The 17,563-nt window shown below is 42.7% G+C and overlaps 1 protein-coding gene across 9 annotated transcripts in view; it reads right to left on the minus strand.

The window, feature by feature from the left end:
• LOC135512201 (E3 ubiquitin-protein ligase MARCHF8-like) overlaps window positions 1–17,563 on the minus strand; it is a 140,075-nt gene that overhangs the window by 24,434 nt on the left and 98,078 nt on the right. For 5 of the 9 annotated variants that reach the window (XM_064933957.1, XM_064933952.1, XM_064933950.1 and 2 more), the window contains one exon: window positions 1,174–1,224. In XM_064933957.1, coding sequence (XP_064790029.1) covers window positions 1,174–1,224 — 51 coding nt within the window. The other 4 variants (XM_064933956.1, XM_064933949.1, XM_064933954.1 and 1 more) reach the window with 4 other exon arrangements.

Here is a 17,563-nt window from a genome sequence, read left to right on the forward strand (position 1 = left end):
GTGCAGGTGAGTAACGTAGAGACAAGGAGAGGAGGCCCTGTAGACTATTGAGTTGCAGCCCTGATGTTTAATTAAGTGTCAGTTGGGGTGGAGGAGGTGAGACTGTGGCTGCACACCAAACACTTAAATGTAAAATACGTATTTAAAAAAAAATGATGTCTGACGAGTTGACACGTGCAGGGCAAGGGGCGAGGGAAGAATGAATTCATTTTAAATGGCCTGCTCTTGCCCGGAAATCTGTCACTCGTTCATCAAAGTTGTGTTTTCAGTCAGCATGGAACTGTTGTGTGCCTTACATGCGCTACAGTCAATTATGATTGCATTTCATATCTTGGCTAGAAGACAACGCATCCGCTGGCATCGAGTGTTAGCCATCCTACTACATGAGGTAAATCGAAAATTACAATATATAAGTGTGATGTCAGGGAAAGTTGTGCGCAAGCTAACATTTCCAAAAGCTAACCAAACAAAAACATCATTACTTTTATGATAAGTGTTTGAGCCGTCATGTGCATTAGTAGCACAGTTTCTAACTTATTTACATTCGTTTTTACTTACACTTGTATGTTGACTTCTCCATGTTAATGCTGGTATTAAGTTTTGGCTGACTTTTCTTAGCAGATGTACAATTATCGCAAATTGAATTATGGGGCGTTTCAGGCCCCGGAGTGAACATAATTGTACACTCGCAAACTCGATCAAAAACGAGGGCTGATGGGCTTTCGTTGCCAACTTCCCTTGCTTGGCTAATCATTTGGCCCGACGGCAAAGATGGCCGCGGGGATTCTCCCAAGGGCATAAGGCGAGGGTAAGTGGAGGAGGGTGCGTCTTTTATGAGTTTGAAACGCAGCCTGCGTGTTTGGAGACGTCTCTCTCAATAAGAACTGATCAGAGAGCTGTACCTCTGACTGTGGAAGTGACTGGCAGGTTAGGACCCCCTGGCAGTCTAGGCCTGACTGTTTCTCTACAGGATGTCTGTCTCCATTCTGTCCATCACCCTGTGTTATTTTCACTTTTCTATCTTTCCCTCTCTCTCTTTCTATCCCTCTCTCGTCAAAATAACTTTTTGGTAGCCCTCAGTTCTTCAATCCCCTCTTTCTCTCTCGGTTGTCCTTTGGTAGGTACAGGTCGGTCATATACCATTCATCCTGTATGTTCCATCTCTGACCTTACCTTGGAAATGTTGCTGGACCTGCTGGCAGAATGACCCAGGTGCTTCTCATTCTGAAAGAGAGGAACAGAAAGACAATATTAGACACATTTAGTCATTTTGAAACACCAACCCCTGTAGCAGCAGATACTGTAAGTCATATCAACGTTTGACTGGGACAATAACCGAAAGATCGCTGGTTTGAATTCCCGCGCTGACTAGGTGAAAAATCTGCCCTTGAGCAAGGCACCCTAATTGCTCCAGTAAGTCGACCAGGATGAGAGTGTCTGCTAAATCACTAAAATGTAAATGTAAAATACCTTCTATCTTGAACTGCGTTAGAAACATAAGAGGCAACAAGGAGAATCTGTTATAACATTTGCAGTGATTATACATGATAACGTATGGCTGGTAATGATTTTTACATCTTTACAGCACTGCACACTTACCAGCTGTTTGGTAATGGACACAAAACCCCTTACGCACGCACACTACGTCTCTCTTGCTCTCGTCCTCTCTGTCTATACATTACCATACTGATGCTTTCACAGCAAGTTCAGTGGAATAGTCAGAAGATTTTCCGAAGACGATGAAAACTAGTTGATAGTTGATTAACCTGTTTCATGCTGAAGAAGCAGACTGACACGCACCAGCATACACTTTTTTCTTCTAATTACTCGATCCCTTCCCTTGTGTCTCGCCTTCCATAGTTGCCATGGTGATGCTAGTGAATAGGTCTGTGTGTTTAGTCTCCATTCTCTCTCTTCCATCCCAACCTCTCTCTCTCTCTCCATGTATGTCTGTCATTGGCCCGAACTTCAGCCTCAAGATACATAAGCAAGCAACAACAGACACACACACCCACAAACATGTATACAACACACACACATTAACGACTGAACTGTGAACTGATGGTGTGCCAACATCTTACTTATCTCTGAGGGAGGCAGGGACTGTGAATGATCTGCTGTCAAATAGCAGATAAGCAAACAACACACGCATTTACACGCACGTGCACACACACACACACGCACACACTTCTGGTAAACAGACCCTGATGAATCCACACACAGCACATGCATCTGAGAACCTGTGTTTGTCCATCTGTGTGTGGCAATAATGGTTGGCTCATGTGACACAGGTTCTTTATGAAGAGCAGACTTAAACATACAGTATCGTACTGAGAAACAGAGCAGCAGACAGATACAAGGAGATAAGAAGAGAGAGAGAGCGAGAAGAGACGATAGGAAGAGAAAAAAAGAGAATGAGATAGAGAAAGAAAGAAAGAGAGAAAGGGAGAGCGATAATATGGGGAACATAAATTATTTTTTTGTCCTCTGTTTCCTCGAGTAATGGAGTAATGATGAGGAACTCAAGGTTGCCATGAGAGCCGCTGCAAAGGGGAAATAACAAGGCCACTAATACAGAGCCTTCCCTCCAATTTAATAGGACAGGATGATTAGAATACAACAAGGAGAGGAGAGACTGATAGATAGATGAGAGCAGGGAAGTGCTGAACACTCTCCCCACTCAGATTAGAGAGGTAGGTCTTTCGTCCCAGTAAGGAACTGATGCAGTATTCATGCTCTCTCTCGCCGGCTCTCTCAGTAAAATATGTCACCAGTCTCACTGGGTTTGAGAGTCGTCTCATTGAACACGCACACACACGTCTCAAGCCTGTGTGTTCATCTACCTGTGTGTGGTCATAATGGCTCATGTGACGTGTGTTCTCTTTGGTTCTTTTCACTCATTATCTTTATGAAGAGTACACAGCGTCGCAAACTTAAATACTTTATGATGGACTGAAGCCATCTGAATTCTAGACAGAGATATACAGCACACTGAGTATACCAAACATTAGGAACACCTTCCTAATATTGAGTCCCCCCCACCCAGCAGCGTTGCAGTTCTTGACACAAACCTGGCACCTGCTACCATACCCCGTTCAAAAGGACTTACATTTTCTGTCTTGCCCATTCACCCTCTCAATGGCACACATACACAGTCCGTGTCTCAATTGTCTCAAGGCTTGAAAATCTTTTTTTAAACTCTCTCCTCACCTCTACACTGATTGAAGTGGATTTAACAAGTGACATCAATAAGGGATCATAGCTTTCACCTGGTCAGTCGATGTCATGGAAAGAGCAGCTGTTCTTACTGTTCTGTATAGTCAGTATACAGTACATGAACATAGCACATACAGTATCATACTTATACTGAGAAACAGACAGATAAAAGGAAGATAAGAGGAGAACAAGAGTGAGTAAGATAACAAGAGAAGGGATGATCGAAAGAGAGAAATATAGTCAATGAGATTAAGAAGGAAATATATATAGGGAGAAAGAGAGTGATAATAATCTTATTTTTTGTCCTCTGTTCCTTCGCTAGTCTAAGATGTAGTAATGATGAGGAACTCACAGTTGCTATGAGAGCCACTCTGCTGAGGGAAAATAACAAGGCCACTAATACACAGCCGACCCTCCAATTTAATAGGGCAGAATAGGAAGAGGAGATGAGGAGAGATGGATAGATGAGGAGAGAAGAGCAAAGTGCTGAACACTCCAGACAAAAGAGAGAAGCATTTCATCCTGGCAAGGAACTAATCGACTTTCTCTGTTTATGTCTACCTTTCTTTGTCTTTCACTGCCTTTTCCTTTGTTCTTCGCACACACGCACGCACACACACGCACGCACACGCACGCGCACGCACACACACGCACACGCACACAGTATCAGTGACAGTGGTCTATAATAGGACTAAGTCTCGTGAGTCATCCATTATTCTGTGAGAGAAACTCAAGAGTTTCAAACATCTCTGTCTCTCTCCTCCCTCCCTTTTCTCTCTCGGTTCTTTCTCTCTCCCTCGGTCTCTCTGTGGACTGGGTAACAACTCCTGGCTGTGATGATCCAGGCATGTGAGAGGGAGGTAAAGGGAGGCTCAGGAGGATATGACAGAGGAGAGGAGACATTTTGTCTTGGTGGTTCACGGCTCCGAGGCTTTAAGTCTGTTCAGGGGCTCAGAGCTTCAGGGCCTCTGTGTGGGCTATCTCTTGCCTCTGTCTGAACCCTGAAGACTTTCACAATGTTCCATCTTTTCAGAACAGTTATGTTGAGGAATTCTAATCTTCATAAGTTCCCCTCATCTCCAAACCAGAGTTTGTCGGAAGTTTTAATTTCTTAAAAGTAGTCTAAAGTAGAACTATATCAACTATATAATCTTCTTTCCCTGTACCAGACAGTTACCTCAAACATAGCCATATAATATGTCAGTTCTATTAAGTGTATTTCTATTTCTGACCCGTCATCTATTTCTGCATATAGCCTACAGTACAACCAGCCTACTACAACGTCCCCACCCACAGATTCAAAACAACGTCAGCCAGTCTATCACAACACAGCGAAGCTAGCATCATTAGCCTCCGGAAGCTAATCAAATCAAATTGTATTAGTCACATGCGCCGAATACAACAGGTGTAGGACCTTACAGTGAAATGCTTACTTACGAGCCCTTAACCGACAGAATAAGAGATAAAAGTAAAGAGGAGCAGTAAAAATTAACAATATATACAGGGGGTTCCGGTACAGAGTCAATGTGCGGGGGCACCGGTTAGTTGAGGTAGTATGTACACGTAGGTAGAGTTAATTAAAGTGACTATGCATAGATGATAGTGGTGTGGAGAGGGGAGGGGGGGGGGGCAATGTGAATAGCCTGGGTAGCCATTTGACTAGATGTTCAGGAGTCTTATGTCTTGGGGGTAGAAGCTGTTTAGAAGCCTCTTGGACCTAGACTTGGCGCTCCAGTACCGCTTGCCTTGTGGTAGCAGAGAGAACAGTCTATGACTAGGGTGGCTGGAGTCTTTGACAATTTTCAGGGCCTTCCTCTGACACCGCCTGGTATAGAGGTCCTGGATGGCAGATAGCTTGGCCCCAGTGATGTACAAATGCTAATTAGCACCGAATTACTAACTAACTCAGCTATACACAACTTAAATAAATTACCCTTTAATTAAAGTCTCAAGGAGCAGAACATGTTTTAACTTTTCATAGGATCTCATGCGTTGGCAGAAATCTGTCTGCGCTAGCTGCTTACATACTACAATAGGTTACCGAATCAAATTGATATTTAATATTGGATCTCTGGGTTATATACTAAATAGGAAAAGGTTAAATCCATTTGAATTGAATCACTTTTTGAAAGTTTACCTATTTTGCATACCCCACCATACCCTGAGACACCCTTTTTTGAGATGATATCATTTAAAGCAGTTTTATAATTTCTTGAAAAAATGCTTTTACATTTTTACAAAAATATTTGTTTTCCCTCCAAATTTGCATATGTTTTAGCAAAGACCCTATTTTACATAGTCAGAGGTATTGGATACAGGGTGGGTGTCAGATTTTGACTGATAAATGTACTAAAATATAAATATAATTGAAATTTCAAAATTCAAATAGTACCATAAAGATGGTTGGAGGTCCACACATCAGAGAATGCTGATTTGAATGGGAATATATATTGTTTTAAATTATACTGTCAATCCTCCATAGGAAACCTATTGAAATATTAGAAATATAGATAATAGAATAGACATGACCATTTAAGTTGACATCTGACGGTGAGTGGAGCGGTGGCCATCTTTGTAGTTGTAATTAGAAGGTAACATTTCAATTCAATTTAAATTTCAACGGTGTACCAGCTAAATTGCGGTGGTCTGAATTGAAGGGATAGGTCCCTATGATTGAAATGACACCCACCTGTATTCAAGAGCATGTTGTGTCTTAACCGATAGCAGCACAACACAAACACCTCAGATGATGTGAAGCAGGATCTAAACTACAACAAATGCAAATATGAAAATAAATCTGAGTTGACATTGTTTGATAATTTACTTTGAAAAGGTTAAATGTCAATTTGTCAATTTTTTTCGTTGTTGAAATTATCAAATCGTTTGACAACCCTGTTTGTAAGCTTTTAAATGATATCAAACTCAACCGTTTATATTTTCCAGTGATGAAGACATGGATGTCTCGTGGTATGGTGGGGTATGCAAAATGGGTCAACTATGAGCTCCTCTTTCCCCTGAATGTTTTGGCACTTAACAAAAGGGTGCCATCTGCACTGCTATTTTAGTTATTAATCTGACTATTCTCTCATTGATTTCAGTTACTTATTTCAGCAATTTGAGTTTTCAGTATAGTTATCTAATGTTGGTAGAGCAGATTGTTCTGTTTTAAGGTTATTCCTGAATCACTATGATAAATATAATAGTTTTTCTTCCGTGTATTTTTAACAGAGCTGAGATTTACTTTGAAGTACAAAGTGTAGGAATAGGCCTACAGGTGAAATCAGTCATTGATACAGACATGGTGGAACAGCAGGAAGATCAAAAATGTTGTGAATTCAACTCCCAGATGAAGTTAAATAATAATTACTATATGAATAAAGATACACAATGTAATCAAGTATGTCAAATATGTAAGTTGAAAACACTATGTTAAAAGCACTGTTTGTGTGGGTGTCCCTAGCATTGCAAAAAGACAAAGAGCTGTGACTGGATCAGTGGTTCACCAATCAGGGATATTATTTTTGAAGACATATCGTATCGTTTTAACAATATCGCAATATAATTTCTGCGCTAGTTTTCCTTCATTGCTTGTATTCCAACTTCTTTTAAAATATGGAGCCAATTTCTTTTCAGCACTTTTACTAATTTTCTCATGGCTCTCTCTTGTCTCTCTGCAGCAGACATATGGTGAGAAATATCAAATCATACTTTATTGGTCACATGCGCCGAATACAACAGAATACAACCATACCGTGAAATGCTTACTTACAAGCCCTTAACCAACAATGCAGTTCAAGGAAGAGTTAATCAAATATTTACCAAATTAACAAAGGTAAAAAATTATAAAAAGTAACACAATAAAATAACAATAACGAGGCTTTATACAGAGGGTACTGGTACCGAGTCAATGTGCGGGAGTACAGGTTAGATGAGGTCATTTGTACATGTAGGTAAGGGGGAAAGTGACTATGCATAGATAATAAACAGCGAGGAGCAGCAATGTAAAAACAAATGGGGGGGGGGGGGTGTCAATGTAAATAGTTTGGGTAGCCATTTCATTAATTGTTCAGCAGTCTTATGGCTTCTGGGTAGAAGCTGTTTAGAAGCCTCTTGGACCAGACTTGGCGCTCTGGTACTGCTTGCCATGCGGTAGCAGAGAGAACAGTCTATGACTTGGGTGACTGGAATCTTTGACAATTTTTTGGGCCTTCCTCTGACACTGCCTTAGTGTATAGGACTTTGATGGCAGGAAGCTTGGCCCCAGTGATGTACTGGGCCATACGCACTACTCTCTGTAGCGCCTTGCGGTCAGAAGCCGAGCAGTTGCCATACCAGGCGGTGATGCAACCGGTCAGGATGCTCTCTATGCAGCTGTAGAACCTATTTGAGGATCTGAGGACCAATGCCAAATGTTTTCAGTCTCCTGAGGGGGAAAAGGTGTTGTCATGCCTTCTTCACGAATGTCTTGGTGTGTTTGGACCATGATAGTTGTTGGTGACGTGGACACCAAGGAACTTGAAACTTTCGACCCGCTCCACGACAGCTCTGTCTATGTTAATGGGGGCCTGTTCTACAGGGAACGAGACAAAGGTCCTCCAGAGAACATTCCCTTGGGACTATCACGCAACGTCCTAAGAACTAATAAAATGAAAGTCTTGAGAACATCCTAAAAAAGGCCCTGTCATGGCCCCCAGTGACATCCTGGGAACTTGAAGGGAACCAGACAAAACTGGGACCTGTACTGAACGTCCACTTATGGTCCCGAGGTTAACGTCATGTTTTAATGTTACTACAATGTTCTCAGCATGTCAGTGGGATAACTTCTTGGCAAATTGGCAAAACCCTTAAAGAGACTAAATGGGAATGTCGCATAATTTCCTTAGGACATCCCCTGTTTGCTGGCTTAATACAATCATCTAGTATGACATCCCAGGACGCACGTGCACACACACACATCCCTCAGCATACACAATGGACAGGATATGTGAAAGCATCATCATTCATTGTCCCCGAGAGTACATAAGAGAGGTGAGAATTACATGGACTGAAGAGAGGGATGTTTACATGGTGATAGGCTAAAAGAGAATGGCTGAGAAGGTCCATGGGGACTATAGAAACTCTTATAAAATGGCAGAGGATATATCAATTCAGTTTTCTGTTAAACAGAAACATCTACTCTGACAGGAATATTGCAACATACATTTTTATAAAACCCATATAAAAATTGACATATCAATGACATGTTTAATTTAACAGAACATTACAACAGACATTTAGATTTTATAGCAGCATCAGAAGGAGCCTGGGTATGTGGGTAATGAATTATTTAAACAAGCAGCTTCTCTCTCTCTGTAGGAAATGTGCCAGAGATGTCACTCTTAATCATCTACTGTCAGATCATATGCCAAAATGTTTAGAGAAAAACTGAGGGTGAGAGACAGAGGGACAAAGAGACTGGGAGGGAGAAGGAGTTGGAAAAAGAGAGAGAGAGAGACAGACAGTGGGAGGGAGAGTGAGATGGAAATAAAGAGAGAGAGGGGAAGGGGGGAAAAAGAGAGATAGTAGAGATAGCAAGCAGAGTCGGTGAAAATGAGGAGAACGGAAGGGAGGAAACAATTAAATCATCAGAACTAATGGTCTGCACACACACACACACACACACACACACACACACACACACACACACACACACACACACACACACACACACACACACACACGCGCGCGCGTGCACGCTCACTCACAAACAAGCGCACAGGCACATATACACGCACACAAGTTGATGAGGATAATGGGGAAATCTGTGTGATGTGAATGACTAATCCTGTCCATTGATCTCTCCATAGAGGTGGACACATGTCATTTACATATAATAACCACAGCTCAATGACCTGGAGGTTACAGACCAGCACAGACCACACTGTGTGTGTCATATAGACTGAGTATACAAAACATGCTCTTTCCATGACGTGATGTCACTTGTTAAATGCACTTCAATCAGTGTAGATGAAGGGCAGAAGACAGGTTAAAGAAGGATTTTTAAACCTTGATCCATGGATTGTGTATGTGTGCCATTTGGAGGGTGAATGGGAAAGACAAAGTATTTCAGTGCTTTTGAACTGGGTATTGAACTGGGTATGGAAGAACTGCAACGCTGCTGGATTTTTCATGGGCCAGAATCCCTGTGGAACGCGTTCGAAACCTTGTAGAGTCCATGTCCAAACAAACTGAGGCTGTTCCGAGGGGAAGGGGGGGGGGGGGGGGCAACGCAATATTTGGAAGGTGTTCCTAATATTTGGTATACTCAGTGTATATTTGGCAGCACACATACACAACTGGGTATATTGAGTTACTCGTAGTGAATCATATTCTTAGGACACGAGAAAAGGCACTTCAGAGACTTGGAAGAAAGACAGAGTGAACCTCATCTCAGACGATTCTCACCACTGGTTCACTGGCAGCACATATGGAGGCTTGGCCTCAAACACATGAACAAACACGAACAAACACAAGGCATGAGATTACACAGTCGCTCGTCCTCCCGGGTAGCCATCCTTCCAAATCCATCTCGTTAACCCTCATGTGCCTCTGCTCAATTCTGTCCTATAAATGTGTTTATTAATGCATGTAGAAACACACAACCTGCTTGGCCTGTGTATGAATATCTATCACTGAAGAGCTTATACAATATCATTGTGCAGAATATGTATCTGAGAGGAGCACACCATACTGTATTTCTCAGCATGACAGAGAAACAGAAGACAAGCTGACAAGAGTTCAACCTTCCAGCTAAAATATCTCTGAATCCTGTAAAGACAGAGACACACAGGACGACACACCAAAAACAGAGCCATATCTGTAACAGACTCCGAAGAATATGGAGACAACTAACACAAGCACACACACACGCAAGCGCGCAAACACACAGACAGTTTTTCCATTGAGGACCCAAAAGGGTGCGCATTTTAGTTTTTATCCTAGCACTACACACCTGTTCCCACTAATTAAAGATGTATGGGTTTATATGTAGATAGAGTGCAATCATTGACCTCTTACTGTATTCCCTAAATCTTCCCAAACTCACACAAACAGAGGCAGGATAGGGTGTATCCTATATCACTGAAATAATCTGATCACACAGGAAGAGTGTGGTGTCTACTGTCTAGGTATGGTTTCCTGTCTCTGTCAACATACGGTGACTTCTAGGAACGGAAGATGCAAGGCTGAACACATGCAGATATAGGCTGTGAAGACAAAGTGGTCAGCGAACAGAGGATGCGGACCAGATGAAATGTTAGAATGTGAACTATGCACAGTAACAATAATCACCAGAGGTTCCTGTCAACCACAACAACACAGGACTCCTGTTCCAGTTCTAACCAGAGCCATATACACTGAACAAAAATATAAAACGCAACATGCAAAGTGTTGGTCACATGTTTCATGAGCTGAAATAAAAGATCCCATACATTTTCCATATGCACAAAATGCTTATTTCTCTCAAATGTTTGCACAAATTTGTTTGCATCCCTGTTAGTGAGCATTTCTCGTTTGCCAAGATAATCCATCCAATTGACAGGTGTGGCATATCAAGAAGCTGATTAAACAGCACGATCATTACACAAGTGCACCTTGTGCAGGGGACAATAAAAGGCCACTTTTAAAATGTGCAGTTTTTTCACACAGCACAATGCCACAGATGTCTCAAGTTTTGATGGAGTGTGCAATTGGCATGCTGACTGTAGGAATGTCTAGCAGAGCTGTTGCCAGATAATTTAATGTTAATTTCTCTACCATAAGCTACCTCCAATGTAATTTTAAAAAATTTGGCAGTACTTCCAACCTGCCTCACAACCACAGACCACATGTAACCATGCCAGCCCAGGATCTCCATATCCGGCTTCTTCACCTGTGGGATTGTCTGAGACCAGCCACCCAGACAGCTGATGAAACTGTGGGTTTGTACAACCAAAGAATTTCTGCACAAACTGTTAGAAACCACCCTGAGGAAAACTCCTCTGAGTACTTGTCGTCCTAACCAGGGTCTTCATCTGGCTGCAGTTCGGCGTCGTTACCACTGCCAGCCCAGGACCTCCACATCCGGCTTCTTTACCTGCAAGACCATCTGAGGGGGGAGGAGAAAAGCCCTTTGTAGGGAAAAACAAATTCTGATTGCCTGGGCTTGCCTCCCTAGTGGGTGGACCTGGCTGTGAAGTGAGTGGGCCTATGCCCTCCAAGGCCCACCCATTGCTGCACCCCAGCACAGTCATGTGAAATCCATAGATCAGGGTCTAATGAATTTATTTCAATCGACTGATTTCCGTCTATGAACTGTAACTCAGTAAAATCTTTGAAACTGTTGCATTTATATTTTTGCTTAGTATATTTAGAGCCTAAATATACACACATATCCTAAATATATGGCTCTGGTAAGAAAAGGCATGGGATGACCCTGTTTGAGGACCAAAGTGAGAAGCGCAAGGCTACGAGACAATGGGAGTGGGATATAGACATTGCCTATAAGACACTGATCTAAGATCAGTTTTTTGTTTCTCCCTAATGGTTATGGTTAGGATTTTGGAGAAGGTAAGCTGATCCTAGATCTGTGACCGTTAGTAAAATTATAGCGACAGTACACACTACATGAGACAGCAGCGATCATTAGCATTTGCTCAGCAAAACCACAGTCTCACAGGTAGCTTGTAAACTAGTGTAGGTCTGAGAGAGAGGAAAAATACTGTGTTTTTGAGTGAGAGAAAACTAGAGACATCTCTGTAGTCTCAGAAATCCCAGACCTAGGGCAACAGCACTAGGTCTGAGAATCATGTCAGATTTTCTTGGCCAATTCAGGGCGGGCGCTCCTCAGACAGGAAAATCGGCCAACAAATCATGTGTTTGGGTAGGCAGAGCTTAAAAAGAATCCCCTCGGAAACATGACAAAGGTGGACACCCAATGCGGACGCAGATAGCTAGGATAATGTTAGCCACAGCCAGTCAGTGATTTAAATGCCAACGTCATGGTGCATGCAAACTACTGTACTCACTTAAATTGAAAATATCCTCAGTGAGCTCCATCTAGCTAGCTTGAGGAAATGCTTACGGCTCTGGACGGATTTTCCAGCGCCAAACTCCGCCCTTTCCTCTCTGCCAAACTGACGTTGGTTTAAGTATAGACGTGTATGCTGAAACATTGGTTCATTGAGGGAGGCAAGTCTGACTTAAACCACATTTCCACAGAAACAGCTCCTAAAGTAGGCCTGAAGCGAGGTACAGGAAACAGCCTCTCTGTGTGTGTGCTTGTGTGTGTGCTTGTGTGTGTGCTTGTGTTTCTGAGAAAAAAATACTTCACAATATCAGGATTGCTAATTGCACTCTCTCTCATCTGCTTGTCATCTTCTTCCCCCTCTCTTTCGGTCTCTCATCCAATCTTACCCTCTTTTCCTCCTCCTCCACCCTCTCATCTGCATCTCACCCTTCCCTTCCCCTACTCTCTCTATCTGCTTCTAAACCATCCCTACTAAAAACTCTCCTAATTGCATCAGTGTGTCAGAATAGGAACAGGAAATGGGAGACCAGTATGTACTGATTTGTCACTGCTGGTCTGCTCCCTGAATAAGAAATTGCTAATAGTTAGCACTGATAAAGGGCTGTCTGAATGGTGCTAAGCTACTGGAATTGCTAAGGCACTAGTTAGAGGAAAGGAGGTTCATTGAATGAACTGGAAGGGAGGAATGGAGAGAGAAAGATGGGAGAAACAGAGAGAGAGAGAGAGAGTGTGTGTGTGTGTTTGTGGATGTGAGAGAAAGAAACAGACAAAGACCGAGAGAGAGAGAGAGAGAGAGATACAGAGAGAGAGAGGAGCGAGAGAGAGAGAATAGACGACAAACAAAAGAGTGAGAGAGTCAATGACAGAGAGAAAGAACAAAAAAAAGAGATGGTGAGAAAATGAGGGAGGAAGCTAAAAGTAAGTGTGTGTCAAAGTACTTGTTTTGTTAGCCAGATAAGACGCAGGGTTCAATTGGAAGTCAAGGTATTTCCTCACAAGTATAAGTTGGTTTGCTTTTCTCTCCTCTGAATCACTTGAGTCATTATTTATGTTCGAGTCCAGAAGTGGATTCCAAACAACACCCTATTTCCTTTATAGTGCGATACTTTTACCAAATTTTTTCCCCAATTTTGTCATATCCAATTGGTAGTTACAGTCTTGTCCCATCGCTGCAACTCCTGTACGGACTCGGGAGAGGCGAAGGTCGAGAGCCATGTGTCCTCCAAAACACAACTCCGCCAAGCAGCATTGCTTCTTGACACAATGCTCGCATAACCCGGAAGCCAGCCACACCATTGTGTTGGAGGAAACACTGTACACTGTACACCTAGCGACCGTGTCAGCGTGCACCGCCACAGGAGTCGCTAGAGCGTGATGGGACAAGGACATTCCGGCCGGACAAACCCTCCACTAACTCGGACGACGCTGGGCCAATTGTGCGTCGCCTCATGGGTCTCCCGGTCACGGCCGGCTGCAACACAGCCCGGTATTGAACCAGGATCTGTAGTAACGCAGATAGCACTGCGATGCTGTGCCTTAGACCGCTGTGCCACTCGGGAGGCCCTATAGTTCAATACTTTAGACCAGAGCCTTATGGGAATAGGGTGCCATTTGGGAAGCAGAGCAGAGCTTGAAAGAACAGATAATTACTTCAGTCCAGTTCACCATAATTAACTGTGTTGACTGGCTGGGCCCACAGCTCCCCTGTGATGTAACACACACACACACACACACACACACACACACACACACACACACACACACACACACACACACACACACACACACACACACACACACACACACACACACACACACACACACACACACACACACACACACACACACACACACACAGAAAGGCAAGTTCAGAACAGCAGAGATCACAGTAGAGCAGAGCACAGCCCTTGATTGTTAATGGCAAACACTAACAAAACAGGACTGGGCAAACACTAACTAAACACTGTACTTTCTAGAGTGCCTTGAGAAAGTATTCACACCCCTTGACTTTTTCCACATTTTGTTATGTTTACAGCCTGAATTTAGAAAGGATTACATTTCGATGTTTTGTCACTGGCCTACACACAATACCCCATAACGTCAAAGTGGAACTTTGTTTTCTTTTTTTTGTGTCAATAAATATTCAAACTCTTTGATATGGCAAGCCTAAATGAGTTCAGGAGTAAAAATGAGCTTAACAAGTCAGAAAATAATATGCAATAATAGTGTTTAACTTTTAGTGTTTATGAATGACTACCTCATCTCTGTACCCAACACTTCCCATTATCTGTAAGGCCCCTCTGTCAAACAGTGAATTTCAAACTCAGACTCAACCACATAGATCAGGGAGGTTTTCCAACGGCTTGCAAAGGCTTGGCTTATTGTAGATGGGTAAAAATTAAAAATATCATGCTCCCTTTGAGCATGGTGAAGTTATTAATTACACTTTGGATGATATATCAATACACCCAGTAACTACAAAGATACAGGCTCTCTTCCTAACTCAGTTGCCAGAGAAGAAGAAAACCGCTCAGGGATTGGCAAATGGTGACTTAAAAACAGTTACAGAGTTGAATGGCTGTGACAGGAGAAAACTGAGGATGGATCAACAAAATTGTAGTTACTTCACAATACTAATCAAATTGAAGAGTGAAAAGAAAGAAGCCTGTACAGAATAAGTGTTATGTTTGGGGCAAATCCAATACAACACATTACTGAGTACCCCTCTACATATTTTCAAGCATAGTTATGGCTGCATCATGTTATGGGTATGCTTGTAATCGTTAAAGACTGGTGAGTTTTTCAGGATAAAAAAACTTAATGGAGCTGGTTCAGTCTGCATTCCACAAGACACTTGGAAATGAATTCACATTTCAACAGGAAAATAACCGAAATCACAAGGCCAAATCTACACTGGAGCTGCTTACCAAGAAGACAGTGAATGTTCCTGAATGGCCGAGTTACAGTTTTCACTTAAACCTACTTGAAATCTATGGCAAAACCTGAAAATGGTTGTCTAGCAATGATCGCCAACACATTTGTCAGAGCTTGAAGAATTTTGAAAAGAATAATGGGCAAATGTTGCACAATCCAGGTGTGGAAAGCTCTTAGAGACTTACCCAGAAAGACTCACAGTTGTAATCGCTGGCCAAAGGTGCTTCTACAAAGTATTGACTCAGGGGTGTAAATACTTTTGTAAATGAGATATTTCTGTATTTCATTTAGTTTTTTTGCAAAAAAAAAATCATAAATGTTGTAAATATGGGGTTTTGTGTGTAGATAGGTGAGAAAGAAAATCTGTTTAATCCATTTTGAATTCAGGCTGTAACACAACAAAATGTGGAATAGGTACTTTCTGAAGGCATCGTAGGTGTATAATGTCACAAAACACTTGTTATTTGTTCATCTCAACAACACAAACTGAAAGAAAGCCTCTCTGTGTGTGGGCATGATCAGCGTCTTCAAACGGATGTCTGAAGGCGATATCAAACAGAGATACAGTGTGTCCTGCACAACCAGGAACAGGGATGAGTCCATTTTGGAAGACAGGGATTGACTGCCAAACCCATTCAAATTCCCTGTTCCCTCTCTCCCCAACAGGTTTTAAGCTCCCGTACTGACATGTGACTACGAAGCTCTTTCTTCTCCTCTCCTCCATCCTGCTTAGAGATTTACACAAAGCTCTGTCATTTGGTGCATCAGTCAATGATGTGATCTGCTACGCTGTGGATTTGGAGGAGAATCACTCATATTGCTCCCTGATTGATTGATTGGTTGATTGATTGATCAATCAATCAAAACATCCGTAAACATTTCGAGAGTGCCTTGAACATCCCTAAATGTTTCCCAAACATCCCTAAAAACACACACACACTCACTCACTCACTCACTCACTCACTCACTCACTCACTCACTCACTCACTCACTCACTCACTCACTCACTCACTGATAACGAGAGAAGGAAAGAGTCAATGAGAGATAACGTGGATCTGGGAGTAGAGAAACACCATGTGGTGTTATTGAGTTCACCTACCAGACCATAGTCTGCTGAACCAAACACACACGCACACGCACACACACACTTTCTCTGTCCCGCTTTCTCTACATTCCTCCTCTTGTAACGTCTGTCACCCTTTCAGTCAGTTCTACACTCATTTAGGAGTAAGATAGAGTCTCATTCAGAAGTCAATGCATAGGAGAGTAACCCTGGCTCTCAAACTCCAAGTGCCGAGATCAAAATCAGAACATTTACATTGATTTTAATTCCCTTCCATTCATTTCACAGCACAGCCCTAGTCGTTATCCAGGAGAGACTTGGCTCTGGCCCACCAGCGGGTCTGATCTGCTATTTGGATTTACTGGTTTAGAGTGGTGGAGAAAGAGAGAGAGAGGTGGAAAATTGGATCATCCTTTCATACTGTGATGGTGGCAGATGCTCCCCTCACATGCACTCACACACATGCACGACCCCCCCCCCCCCCCAATACACGTGCATGTACCCCACATCCCCAATAAACACACAAACACATATAGAAGATGGATATACCAAGAAGTCTGCTAGATGCCCGCAATCTCACACAAATGATCAAGGAACCTACCAGGTACAACCCTAAATCCGTAGCCATGGGCACCCTCTTAGATATCATCCCGACCAACTTCCCCATCCTGACCAACTAACCCTAACCCTAAATACACCTCTGCTGTCTTCAACCAGGATCTCAGCGATCACTGCCTGCATGCGTAATGGGTCCGCGGTCAAACGAACACCACTCATCACTGTCAAACGCTCCCTAAAACACTTCAGCGAGCAGCCCTTTCTAACCGACGTGGCCCAGGTATCCTGGAAGGATATTAACCTCATCCCGTCAGTAGAGGATGCCTGGTTGCTCTTAAATAAGCATGCCCCATTAAATAAAATAAAAATTAAGAACAGATATAGCCCTTGGTTCAGGAACTAATATACTCAGTCAGTTAGGAAAGCTAAGGCTAGCTTTTTCAAACAGAAATTTGCTTCCTGTAGCAATAATTCCAATAAGTTTTGGGACACTGTAAAGTCCATGGAGAATAAGAGCACCTCCTCCCAGCTGCCCACTGCACTGAGGAAAGGAAACACTGTCACCACCGATAAATCTACGATAATCGACAATTTCAATAAGCAATATTCCACGGCTGGCCATGCTTTCCACCAGGCTAACCCTACACCGGCCAACACCTCAGCACCCCTTGCCCAGCAACTTGCCCATACCCCCACGCTTCTCCTTCACCCAAATCCAAACAGCTGATGTTCTGAAAGAGCTGCAA

The sequence above is a fragment of the Oncorhynchus masou genome, chromosome 24, assembly GCF_036934945.1.
Source record: "Oncorhynchus masou masou isolate Uvic2021 chromosome 24, UVic_Omas_1.1, whole genome shotgun sequence".
Taxonomy (NCBI): Eukaryota; Metazoa; Chordata; class Actinopteri; order Salmoniformes; family Salmonidae; genus Oncorhynchus; species Oncorhynchus masou.